This window comes from Notolepis coatsorum (assembly GCF_963971535.1).
Source record: "Notolepis coatsorum genome assembly, chromosome: 20".
Classification (NCBI taxonomy): domain Eukaryota; kingdom Metazoa; phylum Chordata; class Actinopteri; order Aulopiformes; family Paralepididae; genus Notolepis; species Notolepis coatsorum.
Genome location: NC_140184.1, coordinates 36,827,968 through 36,843,410, shown reverse-complemented (window position 1 = coordinate 36,843,410; position 15,443 = coordinate 36,827,968). Strand labels below are relative to the sequence as shown.

Genomic DNA, 15,443 nt, shown 5'->3' with positions numbered 1-15,443 from the left:
CAGCGAATACCTCTCAGCTGGAACTCTTTTGCAGGCATCTGTTTGCAAAATAATAATAATACGTAAGTAAGAAAAACTTTTATTTCAGTGTGTTAACTTCAAACCTCTGTAACTCTATTACAGTAGTACCCAGAGTGATGCTTCCTGTTGTGGATGTTTCCTTTCAAAAGAGGCCAGACTCATGCATGTGCTATAAATGGTTCAATAATGGCTTGCAAATTACTTTGGGTATGCAATCGACAGGCATTTTATGCAGATTTTGCAGGATTAAGAGGTTAAGACCACACAATGCTTAGAAAACTTACATCAGTTTGTACAATCATCCAGGCGTTGGTGAGACCCACGTTGCCCTCTGTACCAAAGAGCTGGAGGCCTCTCTTCAAATCCTTCTGGGCATAGTAGTCCATCTGAGAGAGCAGATAGGCAAATCAAACTCATCACAGATCACACACATGACAGAGCTTTTTTAGCAACGCATTAGAGGTATTGCAGTTATGTGTGGGAGAGATAAACATTATTATGATCTTGCGATTATGCAAAATAGTAATTTCATTGGAAAAATACAGTCATAAGGGTGATTGTGATCACAGATATATGAGCAGCAAATGCATGCACGCACGCACGCACGCACGCACGCACGCACGCACACACACACACACACACACACACACACACACACACACACACACACACACACACACACACACACACACACACACACACACACACACACACACACACACACACACACACACACACACACACACACACACACACACACACACACACACACACACACACACACACACACACACACACACACACACACACACACACACACACACACACACACACACACACACACACACACACACACACAAACACACACAAGTGTTAAATATTTACCTCTTCATGCTGTAGCCTCAACAGTTCCCTGGCTGGACTATTATTGTTATGTTAATGTAAAAATAATAGGCTACTTTGGTTTTAATACTGTTTTTTAAATATTATTTTAGGAAACATCTCATTCCCCCCGCGTTGATCACAGTTCATTTATGCAAAACTTTTCGTTTTTGATTATTATGGATTGTGTCTTTATAGCTCAGTTGGTAATTAAAGTGTGAAGGAACTTCATGGGGCTCCTTCATACACATGCTTTTTTTTTATTTATTTTTTATGTTTTTGGTAGATTTTGAAGCTAGCTTGTTCAATACTGGATCAATTTAAATGATCTTGGTCCCCATCATTTGGTTAGATTCCGAATGATAGGAAAATCCTCCTGTTACCTTAGCGTTTTTTCAAAACGTGTACATGCATTTCTTTGCAACATGTAAATGTAAAACATTTTGTGAGTTGTGCCCATTCCTAATTCAAAACATCCAATCTCGGGTTGATTAAATCATTTCTAAAATTGGAGTGTTGAAAGTATGCCCAACAAATAACCAACAAGAGCATGTACGAAAAATAAGTCAAGGTAATATATATCCAGGTCCAGGCTACCAGGCCTACAGCTAACCAGCCAGTGAACACATTGTACTGTATTTGTTTGATGTAGCTGGACTTTATGACAAAGATAATTAATTTAACATTTCGTTTGTTTCATTTGTTTGTTTTATGCACTGTACACAAAATTACCTTATAGTTGCCACTGTATTGGCCAGTTGTGTTGCCTACAAGGCCCAGAATGCTTAGTTTGTGATAATAACAATAAGTGAAAGTAAACACTTCCTAACTCAACAGTATATACTCAATCACTAATAATTTTAATATAAATTATTTAATTTATATATAATTATAATATAATAATATTATATATTAATATAATCTATTGTTTCCTCAGAAATTCTCTAGTTTCTCTCTGTCTGACGCTGAAATTGCCCCCATTGGCTACAGTTAGAGACATTTCAAAAGGAGACTAACCAAGGCGTGGCTTACAGGCAGCTGATTATTCATGTCATGAAGGAATGAAAACAAAATCAGCATTTTGCTGATTGTTGCTATGGTTAGTTGGTTACTGATTTGTTTACAGCTATTGTGCAGCTGGTGGAGTAGAGTGACTCCTGTTGCTCGTACATGTATACACATAACCTCTCCACTCTGCTAGTCTAGTGTGTAAATATACGCAGTCACTCTCCTTCATAACTTCGGTTGTCACTACCCAAAACTGCCAGTGTGTACCTGGACTTTGACTGTGTGGATAAAGTCTTCTAAGATTCTGTACTATGAAACAATTATGACTATACTGTATGAACAGGGACCTCTCATGGTTTTGGTGATGCAAGACCTTTTCAGTATCTGTCCTGTAGCCAATTGAGTCTTAACTTTGCCTGGCCTGACCGGCCAGGAGCTACTGGAGAGATGAACAAGTGACTGAGGGAACTCTACACGTCAACTATAGATGAAACATTGATCAGGACCGAGTATGGAAGACCTCAGCCTGATCCAGGCAAGTTGTGAGGTCAGGTGTGAGAAGAACAGTGTGTGGATCTAAGGAGATTTCAGAACATTTCTTCTGGAGTCAGTCAGACACAAGTGTCAAGTTAGCTAATGTTAATATAACCAGGTAGGCTAATGTTACATCTGAAATGTATTATTAATGTTAGCTAGATAATGTTACTTGTGGCTCTCTCTCTTTTTCTCTTCGTCTCTCTCTCTCACGCTTTCACAGTAGTGGCTAATGTAATTTATGTTGTAAATGTACAGCCACATCTCTCTCTTCTCTCATCTCTCTCTCTTTGTCGCTCTCTCTCTTTCACAGTAACGTTAGCGGCTAAGGTCTATGTTATGGTCAGCCGCATCTCACTGATTATGCTTCTAGGTGCATTTAGTTGCCCGGCATCATATGTATGTTTTGTCCATCACATTATAAAAGGTAAATGTAATGCAGCAAGGGCATTTGCAATTTTGCATCCTCTTTCATCCATCCAACTTGCACTACAGTTGTGTCCATGGATTGTGCCATTTCTTTTTGGGTGCATGGTAGGCCATACCTAACTGCCTCCACCGCTCCAAGTGTATTATCAAGGACCAGTCTCACCCAGCACATCACCTCTTTCAGCTCCTTCCCTCAGGGAGGAGATACCGGTCCATAAATGCGAAGAATTCAAGATTTATGAACAGCTTTTCCCCCCAAGCAGTTCGACTGTTAAACTCTCATTGACTGTCCCCTCATGTGCACCATACACTTACTTGGACTTGATAACCACTATGTTACCGCTCATCATGCACTTTATTATTTAAAATATTCTGTTATATGTACAGTGTTATGTGTTATATGTATGTATATATTGTACTACGGTCTGGGAGCTCCCCTGAAATTTCGTTGTATACTTGTGTGCAATGACAATTAAAAGTCTATTCTATTCTATTCTAGGCTACTGTCTGTCAGTTGTCCTTGGTAGGCTAGTGACCAGGCTACTGTCAGTCAGTTGTCCTTGGTAGGCTAGTGACCAGGCTACTGTCTGCCAGCTGTTCTTGGTAGGCTAGTGACCAGGCTACTGTCTGCCAGTTGTCCTTGGTAGGCTAGTGACCAGGCTACTGTCGGTCAGTTGTCCTTGGTAGGCTAGTGACCAGGCTACTGTCAGTCAGTTGTCCTTGGTAGGCTAGTGACCAGGCTACTGTCTGCCAGCTGTTCTTGGTAGGCTAGTGACCAGGCTACTGTCTGCCAGCTGTTCTTGGTAGGCTAGTGACCAGGCTACTGTCTGCCAGCTGTTCTTGGTAGGCTAGTGACCAGGCTAGTTTGTTTGCTCTGTGTGTGTGTGTGAGAGAGAGAGAGAGAGAGAGAGAGAGAGAGAGAGAGAGAGAGAGAGAGAGAGAGAGAGAGAGAGAGAGAGAGAGAGAGAGAGAGAGAGAGAGAGAGAGAGAGAGAGAGAGAGAGAGAGAGAGAGAGAGAGAGAGAGAGCGATGGGGAAAGAGTAAGTACGGATGAGGAGAGAAAATGGAGAGAGGGAGAGAGAGAGTGTGGCTCCTGCATCTCCCAGGTTTGTTGTGTGCTATTTTGCTAAGTGGTATTTTGTGTCCACCCAGGCACGTTGAATAGACTGTGGCCTGGTGGAGATTTGCACTCTACTGAGTGCACTTTTCTAGTTCAGCATTGATGTAGTCCTCAGGACTTCAGTCGTTCTTTAGTAACTACAGCAGGCAACGCAAAGATGGGCCATCCATTATTTATATGGAGTGGGCACACGAAGAGAGATGAGAAGAGATGAGATCAAATGTATAGAGAAGAGAGAGAGAGAGATGGGGAAAGAGGGAGAGAGTAAGTACGGATGAGGAGAGAAAATGGAGAGAGGGAGCAGAGAGGTTGAAGGAAGAAGGCGATGATACTGTAGCACATGTGCAAAAACAAATAGGTGGGCATCTGAATTCACTTATAATGGCCATGATATTCCACAAGGGAGATAGAATTGACAGTATGGAAAGCAAACAAAGGGAACATTTCATTGGCAAGGGGAAGTGACATCATGTGTGAAAGAGATTCTAGAAAGGAGAAATGAGAAGGCCTCCATTTACCCGCCACCTCAACATGGATATCTGTTTTAAATCCATCACGAATGGGAGAGAAGACAATGGGTCTCATTCACCAACGGACTTAAGACCAACGGTCCCTTAAGATTTAGGAGTGCTGAAGAGCAGTCGTAAGTAGGACAGAGTGGTGTGCGCCGTGTTCTTAAGGGCTTTATTTGGGAGGAATCATGGTGATTTTTTTCATGTCAACTCTACAGGCCTCCTTTGAATTAATTAATCATAATTAAAATAGATAATTAAATAAATATATATATATTTATATTTAAAATAAATATTTGTATGATAATTTTTTTTCTTCCCATTTACAGTCATGCCTCAAGAGGCATCGTGATGTCCGAAAATAAATAAAAACACTACACTGCAAATAACAGTGGATAAATAAATAACTAAAGCTAATCACGTGGATATATCTATAGTGGAATAGATTGTATTAATATTCCATATTTATACCATCTTGTTGCGCGCTCCTGGCCATGCACCTGCCCCGCGTTAATACCCTGTTAACTTTGACAGCCTTAGTAATAATGTTACCCAGTGATTTAGTGTAGAGGGAGAAGAGGAGGGGACGTGGGGGGGGGGGGGGGGGGGGGGGGGGGGGGCGGCAGGGTCCCTCTCCATGATATTCGGTAGGAGCGGTCCTCGAGGTAGGATGTCAGCCACGCAGAGCCAGTCACTCCCATTCCTACAAGGGATGCGAGGAGGATCTGATGGTTGACTGTGTCAAAGGCTGCCTACAGGTCCAGGAGAATCAGGACACTTAGCTTTTGCTAAGTGAAAAGCCTCTGTGATCGCTATGAGGGCCGTCTCTGTGGAGTGACCAGTCCTGAAGCCTGACACTGATTAGGGTCTAGGAGGTCATTCTGTAAGAGATAATCAGTTCAAGTGATTTAGAAAGGAAGGATCTCAAATGCAGTGCTGTCCATGGTGCTGAAATAGACATTTTCTTTTTGTTTCTTCTTTCCCCAATTAGCGGCAAGAAACACTGCTTTTATCTCCACTCCTTCCAATTAAGTTGTATACGGCGACGCGCTTCTCCAAAGTGACAGGCACACACACCTAGAGAGGAGGCACAGCTATTTCCATCATGAAATTATAAACGGCTGTTGGAATGACGAGAGGGAAACGCTTAGGCTAATCTTAATGGGGACATATTTATTTTACATACAGTAAGTGCCATACAAACAATCAAAATAGATAGCAACATATTCATAGATTCTGAATGTCTTTGAAGTAACAACTCTTTGAAACCGTTAAAGGTTAAGAAGACATTATACAACCACACACGTAGGATGACTAGCATCAAAGAAATGCTGTAGTTATAAAAAGAAAAACATGTTTTGCAATGTCAAGCCCAAGTCATTGGTGCTTTGTAAATTCTGCATTGCTGCTTCAGAAACCTTCTGCATTGCTGTATCTGCTCTCCCATCACTGCTTCCTGCCCTGAGCTTAGACTTAAAGACACATTTTACACATGTCAACATGAAGCCATCTGTTTGTCTGGTCCACGTTATGGTTATAATAATCTTTTTTATAAAAAAAATAATCATCTGTTCTTTGTCCATACACAAACATTTATTTTTACAAAAAGTTTAAAAGTATAAAAAAAAAAGAAGCCTGGTGCCAATAAAAGACAGATCTTGAAGATGCTTTTTCAATATAAAAAATGTATAATAAGTATAAATCTCTAAAGGAAATGTTTGGGTTGTGATACAGGTCCACAGGCAGGGAGCAGTGTGCACATATAATCTATAGGCGCATTATTTAGAAAAATCTGATGATTAAACATTTCCATCAGATAAGATAAGAACTCTGGCTCCATGTGGCTTGCAAGCTTTCTGAATCTTGCTTTTCGGTATTAATGCAGTTAACAAAAGAGGCTCTATACAAGATGCTAGGTAATTTTTGGTTTCACTTTGATGTGTATACCCATTTATTTTTAATTGATCAACCAGCCAATAGATGTGTAAGTCATTCTGTTGCGCCTCACAGAGTCTTAACAAAGACATTAAAACTCCTGATAATTCAAGATTCAAGATTCAAGAGGTTTATTCATCACAAGACATACAGTATAGTGAAATGAAGGTGGCCATACCCACTTCGTGCAAAAAATACAAATAATAATAATAGAATAAAAGAATAAAACATGTTGGATTTTGATGGAACACAACCAAAAAATCAGCCTGCATCTAATGACTCAGGTGATGAGCGGGTGATGTAAAACTCTCTGCAGCAGTGTAATCCCTTGAAATATAATTTGGTGTAAAGCCATAAAAATAGCCTATTATGAGCAAAAAAATGCAGCACCATGATTCAGCACCATGAACAGGGCCAGCAATCACTAAACTCCAGAGTGTGTATTTTCAGAGCAATGGGCGTTTGCTTTTTGTCCAATGGGACGTTTTTCGGACTATTGGGCTTTCGAAATAATGGACTGTCGGATTAATGGGCACAGAGTGTGTATTTTCGGAGAAAAGGGCCTTCGGATTAATGGGCTTTTGTTTTTGGGATAACAGGCTGTCGGATTAATAGGCTTTTTGGTCAAATGGGAAATTTTTCTGACTATTGGGGTTTCAGAATAATGGTGTGTCAGACCAATGGGCAGTCCCCAAACAAAATGGGATTCAGTTCCAACTCTTGTGAAGGAAGGGAGCATTTAAATTCCCTTGATCCCTCGTTTTCCCTTCATTCCACAAAGGGTATAACATGCACATTTTCAGCATGACGTGTATCCCACAATCCAATGGTCACAGAATCAGAGCCAAATCAAACAATAGTATGATGGCTAAAAAGCATGCATATTATAGCCTTTTGGCAACTTTCAGTTTCGACACGTTCAGTTTCTTTATTTAAAGTGAATTTCTTGTCTGTTCATATGCTGCACCATTTACAGGCGATCAGGTTGTAAAAACCTTGCCCTTCTTCCCTTGCAGAGAACCAAAAGGACTTACAGTACTTGTTGAACCGCAAGCATTTTGTCACCAGAAGGCTCACTAAAGGGAAGAAAACGAGGGGAGGGAATGTGCTAATTTGGATGTGAATGCAGCCCCTGTGTTCTCACAGCTGCTGGTGTGTAAGTGTATGTAGCAGATGGGTGGGCTTTGCCCCCTTGCATGGGTGTAGGCATCTCTCTGTGTGCCCTTCTAGTTTTAATTTAGGTTTTTTATTTTCATGATATGGGGCATGATTTAATTCAAACACAACACTTTGTGGAGGTAACTGACTCACTCAGTAATGTAGATATCCCAGTCTCAATAAACATTATGCACCAATGCCTCCTCACGCTTGCCATGTTGACAAATTTGACAAATTGACAAAGTCCGTCAGTTTTTTTTGTAAGTACAAAATATAGTTTCAGTTTAGTTTTAGTTATTTTCTGAAGTCGATTTTATTTTTATTTTTTTTTTATCTACTTTTTCTCCCATTTTCTATTTTTCTCCCATCCCAATTTCGTATCGTCCAATTCTACCCTCCCCTGTCTCGAACGCTGTTAGGCCATGCCTCCCACAAGCCGGCTGCAATGTGGACGAAGCCTTACATCACGTGTCTCCTCCGGTACTCGAGGAAGCAGCCGTCGCATCTTTTCACCTGCACAGCATGATCTCTCAGCGTCGGGGGTCTGCGTTTGGAGGGCACGCCGCCCCCATCGCTTCCTGATTCTGCTGCGCAGGCGCACCAACCGACACTATAGGAGTCGCTGTCCACAACGTCCGATCCCCACCCATCAGCTTCCCACCCCCTAATACTGCCAATTGTATTAGTATGAACGACCAGCCAAGCTGATGGCAATGCGGAGAGCTGGGCTCGAACCCAGCGTCTCCTGCATTGGTGGTGAGCGCCTTGCCCACTGCACCACCTAGCCACCCTCGATTTTATTTTTAAATAAATAAATTACACCTAGTTTTAGTATTTAGTTTAGTTTTAGTTAACTAATAACTATAATAAATATAATTCCTTGGGTCGGCCAGTCCTGTTATAAGGAGTACAAGGGACTTACACAATGGCTCTCATAGCCTACTAAGACAGCCACATTGGAAGTGGGATACAGCTCATCAGCAAACAGTATTCCTGACAATAAAACGTATTCCCATAAATAATATTGAATCAATGTTGACATTTATTGACTCAATGTGGATTCAGTGTTGTTTTACCAACATAAAAAGTAGTTGTCAACATGAATTCAACATTGATTTAATGTTGATTCAAAGTAGAATTTTCAACCTCAACCAAAAGTATGATTCTAATTGGGTCCCATTGGCTCAGAGACAGGAACGTAGCCTCCAATATATTAACCTTGACACACATCTGACTAAGATGGCATGGGGCCCTGATGAACAGGATTCATGAAGTGCACTCTATGATCTCTGTTATCTCTCTGTCACAGATCCTCCCACAGGAGTGAAGCCCTCCTTTCCGGTTAGTTAGTTTGTTGACCCAAATCTACATGACACACTCGTTGGACCTAGACCTCAGTTTTGAATGTTGATCCAAAGATACAGAATATTCTAGTAGTATAGCCTGCTCTATGTCTTGTGATTGTGTGTGTGTGTGTCTGTGTGTGTGTGTTTTGCTTAAAAACCGGAATTGACGATTTCAAAGATGAATCATCCAGATTCTACACAGTGTTTTTGGACTTTAGAGATGCTAATGTTAAAAGCATTAGAGGAAATACACCTGCGTCAGCCTTTTGTGAATATTGTATCCAGTGTATACCAAGGTTCATTTATCCAAGTTATCTGTGGGCAGCAGCTCACAGAGCCGATTGCACTGAAGGTGGGAATAAAAACTGGCTGTCCCTGGAGTGCCGTGAACTTCATCCTACTGTAGCACTCAACCAGTGGATGAAGTGGATTTACCAGTGCGCTCTGTTACGGGTTGTATGCAACCAGTGGCGTCATTTCAGTAAAAGGCAAGGTATGGCGAAGAGGGGGGAGGGGGTGAAGGGATTTTCTTTGTCAAATCAGTTGTGCAATAGTCACTTTTGGTGAGTTGTTTCTATACAATTCACTTATATGACATTTAGGTATGACACAGGACTACACAGGCATTTTTAGTATAGAAATGTGTCAACAGACTAAAGCAGGGAACCACAATATTTTGCATACGATTTATGCAGAATGTAATATCATAACTGTCTATTACTTTTCTTGCAATTGAGCCAATTTTCCTTAGGTACGGTTTTGAGGTGTGTGTTCAACAGAATGTAGTATCAAAAACACATTCACAAAAAGTATGGGTTACTGAATGCTGAACTGCACTGTTATAATCACTAAGCCAGACCTTACCTGTGTCCCTGTATCACTTGTGATTGATTGATTGATTGAAAAGTTTATTAACAGATTGCAGAATGGGTACAGTACAGTACAGCTCAATACATACAATTGCTAAGAGGATGCAGACCTGAGAAAGACTTTCGTCTTGTTTCCATCAGGGTCCCCCATTTTCAATTCATCATAAATAAAATCTTGTCTCTGCTGCCCTTTGATTAAAAAAGTCCCGATGTAGGGGCGGTTAGGTGGCCGAGCGGAGATTGCGTTCGTCACCAACCACAGCTCCGGGGTTGTCACCAGCTTGGCTGGCCGTCTGCACTAATACAATTGGCTGTATTAGAGGGTGGGAGAAGCTGGCGGGGTGGGTCCTGGTCGTTGTAAACAGCGACTCCTACAGTTCGGTCGGGGCGCCTGCTAAGCGCGGATAGGACTTGAGGGGGATAGTGTGGTCCTCCCACACGCTACGCCCTCTCGATGAGAATCCGCGCTGCCAGGTGAAAAGAAGCGGTTGATTGGCTGGACGTGTGTCGGAGGAAGCACGTGGTAGTCTCCACTCTCCCACACCGACTGTGGGGGGTATGGGTAGGTGCGCAGCGACCAGGAAGGGACTGGGAATTGGCATAACGACTAACATTGGGATGGGAGAAAATCGGAGGAAAATGGAGGGGGGAAAAGACAAAAAAAAAAAAAAAAAAAGTCCCGATGTCCATTTTCCTTTTTTTTGGGCATATTTCAGTTAGTCACAGTAAAAGTCATCTAGTAAAAGTGAGATAATTGACAATATCAAAACATGCTAGGGCTGTACAGAATAGTTCGAAGCTTCGTTCATAATGTTGACATTCGAATTCTAAATCAACATAAAAAATTGTAATACATCTTTTTTTTTTTTTACATTTTTATTTGCCAAGGTATGGCGAGTGCCATACCTTGCCATACCAAAATGACGCCCCTGTATGCAACCCCAATAGCACAACACAAGACAGGTATGAGAGTTAGCCAAAAACTGGGCATAATTTATTCACAAACAAAAAGCGGCACTGTCCCTTTAAGGGAGAACAAAAATACACTGGTGAATATTCTAGAGTCCATGAATGAAGTGAAAGTTCTGAGTCTGGTCTTGGACAGACTCACCAGAACACTGCTGATGGGCAACTCAGCAAACAGGGGTCCATGAAAAAAGGAGTGAGAACATAGGCATCCTCCCGTGGAAGCATAGAGAGCGATGACGATGTCTCACACCAGGAACGCTGCCGACGGGCAACTCAGCAAACAGGGGGTCCATGAAAAAGGAGTGAGAACATAGGCATCCTCCCGTGGAAGCATAGAGAGCGATGACGATGTCTCACACCAGGAACGAGGCCCACGGAGAGAGAGTAGGGCAGTAGATGGCACGACGTCTCACCCCAGAGACGCGGCAGTAGATGGTAGTGTACAGAACGACCTGGCAATGAGTGGAAGGCAGTCGGCAGTACTTGTAGTCTCCCGACGAGCTGATTGCCAACCACTCTCAGGTGCGTGAGGTAGAATGTTCGGCACGCCCCCTCGTTGGGAAGCATGCAGTTCCTTACCCAGCCCTCACAGCGCTCCTCTGCATGTCCGATCCCCAAATCCTGTTCAGGGATACGCGGACGATGTGCAGGTGTCATCACGACAGGAAGATGTCATCATTAACATGCTGGCACGGTGGCATGCACTGATGAGTTCCTCCAGTGGTCAGGGCTGGAGGTGAAGCAAGCCAAGTGCGCCATACTCCATGAGCGCCGCAGTGGAGGCAACCGCTGGTATAAGGCCAAGAACGACAAGCCCCCCTCCTTTCTTGTAATGGGCCAACCCATCAAGGTGTATTCCCGTAATGAGACCTACCCATACCTTGGCCACAGGTTTAACATCGCTGGAGAGTGGGGGGAGCAGGTCGAGGAGCTCACTACAGAGTTTCTCCATCGTCTACACCTGATTGACTTGTCCCCCCTCCCCATCCTCATGAAGTGCCAGGCTGTGAGAGAGGTGGCTCTGGCTAAAATTCAACACCTTTTTGCCAATGTACACATCCCTCTCAAGGCACTGAGAGAAATGAAGCAGTCTGAGATCAGGCAGCACTGGTGTGGAAAGCTAGCTTGTTTGGAGTTTGCTGACCACTCAGTCTTAAGAATGCCGCTGTTGGTGAGGATGTTTTTAAATTTACCATCAAAGCAAGACTGCAGGTATTACCCACTAAATACAATCTGTCCACTTGGTATCCTCAAACTCACAGTCCATTCTGTTTAAACCATCAGGATTCACAACACCTAGAATCCATTGCACACATAACAAATGGATGTAATGCATACAAACACCTGTACATCGCTCGTCATGACCGTATTGTGGACATTGTGTCTGATGCGGTACGGAACATATCACCATCTAGTGCAGCAATGTACAAACATGCTAGAGTGCAACCAGAGTGGGTTGGCCTTACCAACGATGTCTTTGCTAACATACCAAATACACCGGATGTTGTTTTTGTTGACACCAGCCACATGAAGGTGCTGGTCATAGAAGTAGGCTGTACCTTTGATCTGTACATGGACCAGGCCTTCCGGGACAAGTATATCAAATACTAACCACTGCTCAGTGTGATGGCCGACCTTGGGTATACAGTAGGTGTAGATATAGTGTACTTGTAATCGGAAGTCTTGGCCATGTATACAAATGCACCATGACCGGTCTGAGAATTGCTGCAATGTCTAAAAGAAAAGCCAAACAAATGGCCAAATATTGCTCTGTCTCAGCTATTATTGGCAGCTTAGCCACGTGGAGAAGGAGGTGTTATGTGTACCCTTAAGTGTTCAGTGCTGCTTGGCCCCGATACATTTGATTCCCTGTTTATGTAATATAATTTGTGGAACCAAATAAAGTATTCAAATGTGTGTGTGTGTGTGTGTGTGTGTGTATTACGTTCTCATTGACTGTTAGTAGGCTATGTCTAGTCAATGTAACATAATAAGGAGACGGTAGCCAAAGTAATCAACAAAGAATATTTAATTGATAATTACCATGGTTGAACAAAGGAAAATATAAAGTAACAACAGACAAGAACACATAACTGCACAGACGGGATCAGCCCCAGACAAAAGGGAAGACAGAATACTTATACATGAGGGAATGACGAGACGAGACACACCTGTGTTGATTACAAATGGGTACACCTGGACGGGAAAACGATAAGGACTACAAAACCACGACAGGGAACTACAGCTAGACATGACACATCACACTAGGAGCGCCTGATCAGCGCACAAACACATAACAGTGTGTGTGGTGAGATACAGTATATTCTAGTATAGCCTGCTCTATGTGTTGTGATTGTGTGTGGTGAGATACAGTATATTAGATTAGATTAGATTAGATTAAAATGTAATGTCATTATACAGCACAAGTACAGTACAACGAAAATAGGTTTTGCATCCAACAAGAGTGCAAATGTAACAGTAAAGTGCAATAGTAATATACAATGTACAGGTGATTAAACTGGGTATACAATACATAAATTAGTACAACTGTGTGTAGTGCTAATCAGATGTATGTACAGAGTTGTAATACTAATATGTACAGTGATACGGGTATGGTTGTAGTTATACTGGCCAGCAGCATAAAGTAAGAGTAGGGATATGTACAGATATAGATAGTATCTTCAGATATGTAAAAGGATTATGTGCAGGTATGTACAGACAGGTGGATAGATATATATACGGCAACAATATATATACAGCAAGAAAAAATAAACAGCATTATTGTACATAATAAGAGTTATATGTGTTATAAGCAGGTGTATAAGTAGGTATATATAGGAGGATTATACGCAGGTAAATTCAGACAGACATATGCTGTAATATAAATATATAATGTATACTGCATACACTGTTGTACATGCTATCATACAGAGTATATGGGTAGACTATGGTGAGGTGGGTAAGTAAGATTATGATAACTATGATTACAGTGTAAGGCAATTGTAGACAGTGAAAGCACTAGGTACTGTAGGTATCTTAATGAGTAGGCAACAGAGGTCAGAGTCCTACAGTATGGGTAACAGAGCCTAGGGTGGGGCCAATGGAGTCAGAGTAGTATAGCCTGTTCTATGTGTTGTGATTTGGTGAGTAGTAATAAAACACCCATTTTAAGAATCCATCCACATCGTGTGCTGTTCTTCCACCAAAAAAATACCCCCTGAATAATGTCCTCTTGCTGACATGTCTGAGATGGCTGAGTAAGTTCTTTGTTCAGTATCCATGTGGAGCTGACGTGATCCTAGTCCCTGGTGCTGAAATGGACAGCGAGAGGCAGTGAGTGGCATCTCTCTCTCTCTTAAGAACATTCAAATAAGACTGAAATGGATATACTGTATATCTTTGGAGAGTCTCTCCATTTATTGAACTAGAAAGTAACAGAAAAGTAGTGTAATGGTGTAATAAGTAACGTAACGTGTAACTCTACAAATGAAAGTAACTACTAATATATAATATATTACATTTTGAAAGTAACATGCCCAACACTGATTTGTCTCACTTCGTGTCACCTACAATTGACCTGTCTCAAAACCCTGCCCCTTTTCTTGATCCTCCAATCACAACTGTCGCTTACCTCGGACAAACCAAGTTTGTCCGAGGTAAGCGACAGTTGTGATTGGAGGATCAAGAAAAGGGGCAGGGTTTTGAGACAGGTCCATTCCTTATTTGGATGTGTATTAGACCTTGGAAGCTCAATTGAGATTAATGACAGTAAATGTGCAGAAAATAAATTTCCCAGGTTAAAAAACTTTAAGATCTCAGTTTGATATACATATACAGTTTGATACATAAAGTGTACATATATAAAAAATATGCAATTTCTCACTCAAAACAAAAACAGTGACTATAATTGTTCAAGGCAATATACTGTGTTGTGCACTGTTCATATTGTTTATAATGTGTATACTCTACATACTGTTAATACTGAGTATATGCTACTGTTAATACTGAGTATACTGTTTATACTGTTAATACTGTTTATACTGTTCATACTGTTCATACTGTTTATACTATTTATACTATACTGTTTATAATGTTTATACTGTACATTATGTTAATACTGTACATTATGGTAATAATGTTTATAATGTACATACTGTTTATACTGTAGATACTGTTTATACTGTCAATACTGTTAATACTGAATATATTGTTTATAATGTGTATACTGTCCACCGTTAATACTGTTTATGTTTATACTGTACATTCTGTTAATACTGTTTATAATGTGTATACTGTACATACTGTTTATAATGTCCATACTGTTAATACTGTTCATACTGTACATTCTGTTAATACTGTTTATAATGTTCATAATGTTTATATTTTTTATACTGTACACACTGTTAATACTATTTATAATGTTTTACTGCGCATATCTAGCACATCTATAATATATTTGTTATATTTTATTCTATTCATCACTTTGCACTCTGGTTAGATGCTAAACTGTATTTTGTTTTCTCAGTACTTGTATAATGACAATAAATTGAATCTTTTTTTAATTGTATTGTATTGTTGGTCCAGCTTCCATACTAATGATTGACTGCTTCATGCAGGACTCTCTTACAGTAGGTTATCAGCATGGTTGTAACAGACAATA

At 41.1% G+C, this 15,443-nt stretch overlaps 1 protein-coding gene across 2 annotated transcripts in view; it reads right to left on the bottom strand.

The window, feature by feature from the left end:
* tspan4a (tetraspanin 4a) overlaps window positions 1-15,443 on the bottom strand; it is a gene marked incomplete at its 5' end in the record, with an annotated part of 316,465 nt that overhangs the window by 21,439 nt on the left and 279,583 nt on the right. For both annotated transcript variants that reach the window (XM_084337536.1, XM_084337535.1), the window contains one exon: window positions 306-407. In XM_084337536.1, the coding sequence (XP_084193662.1) occupies window positions 306-407 (102 nt within the window). The remainder of the gene's footprint in view (window positions 1-305; window positions 408-15,443) is intronic.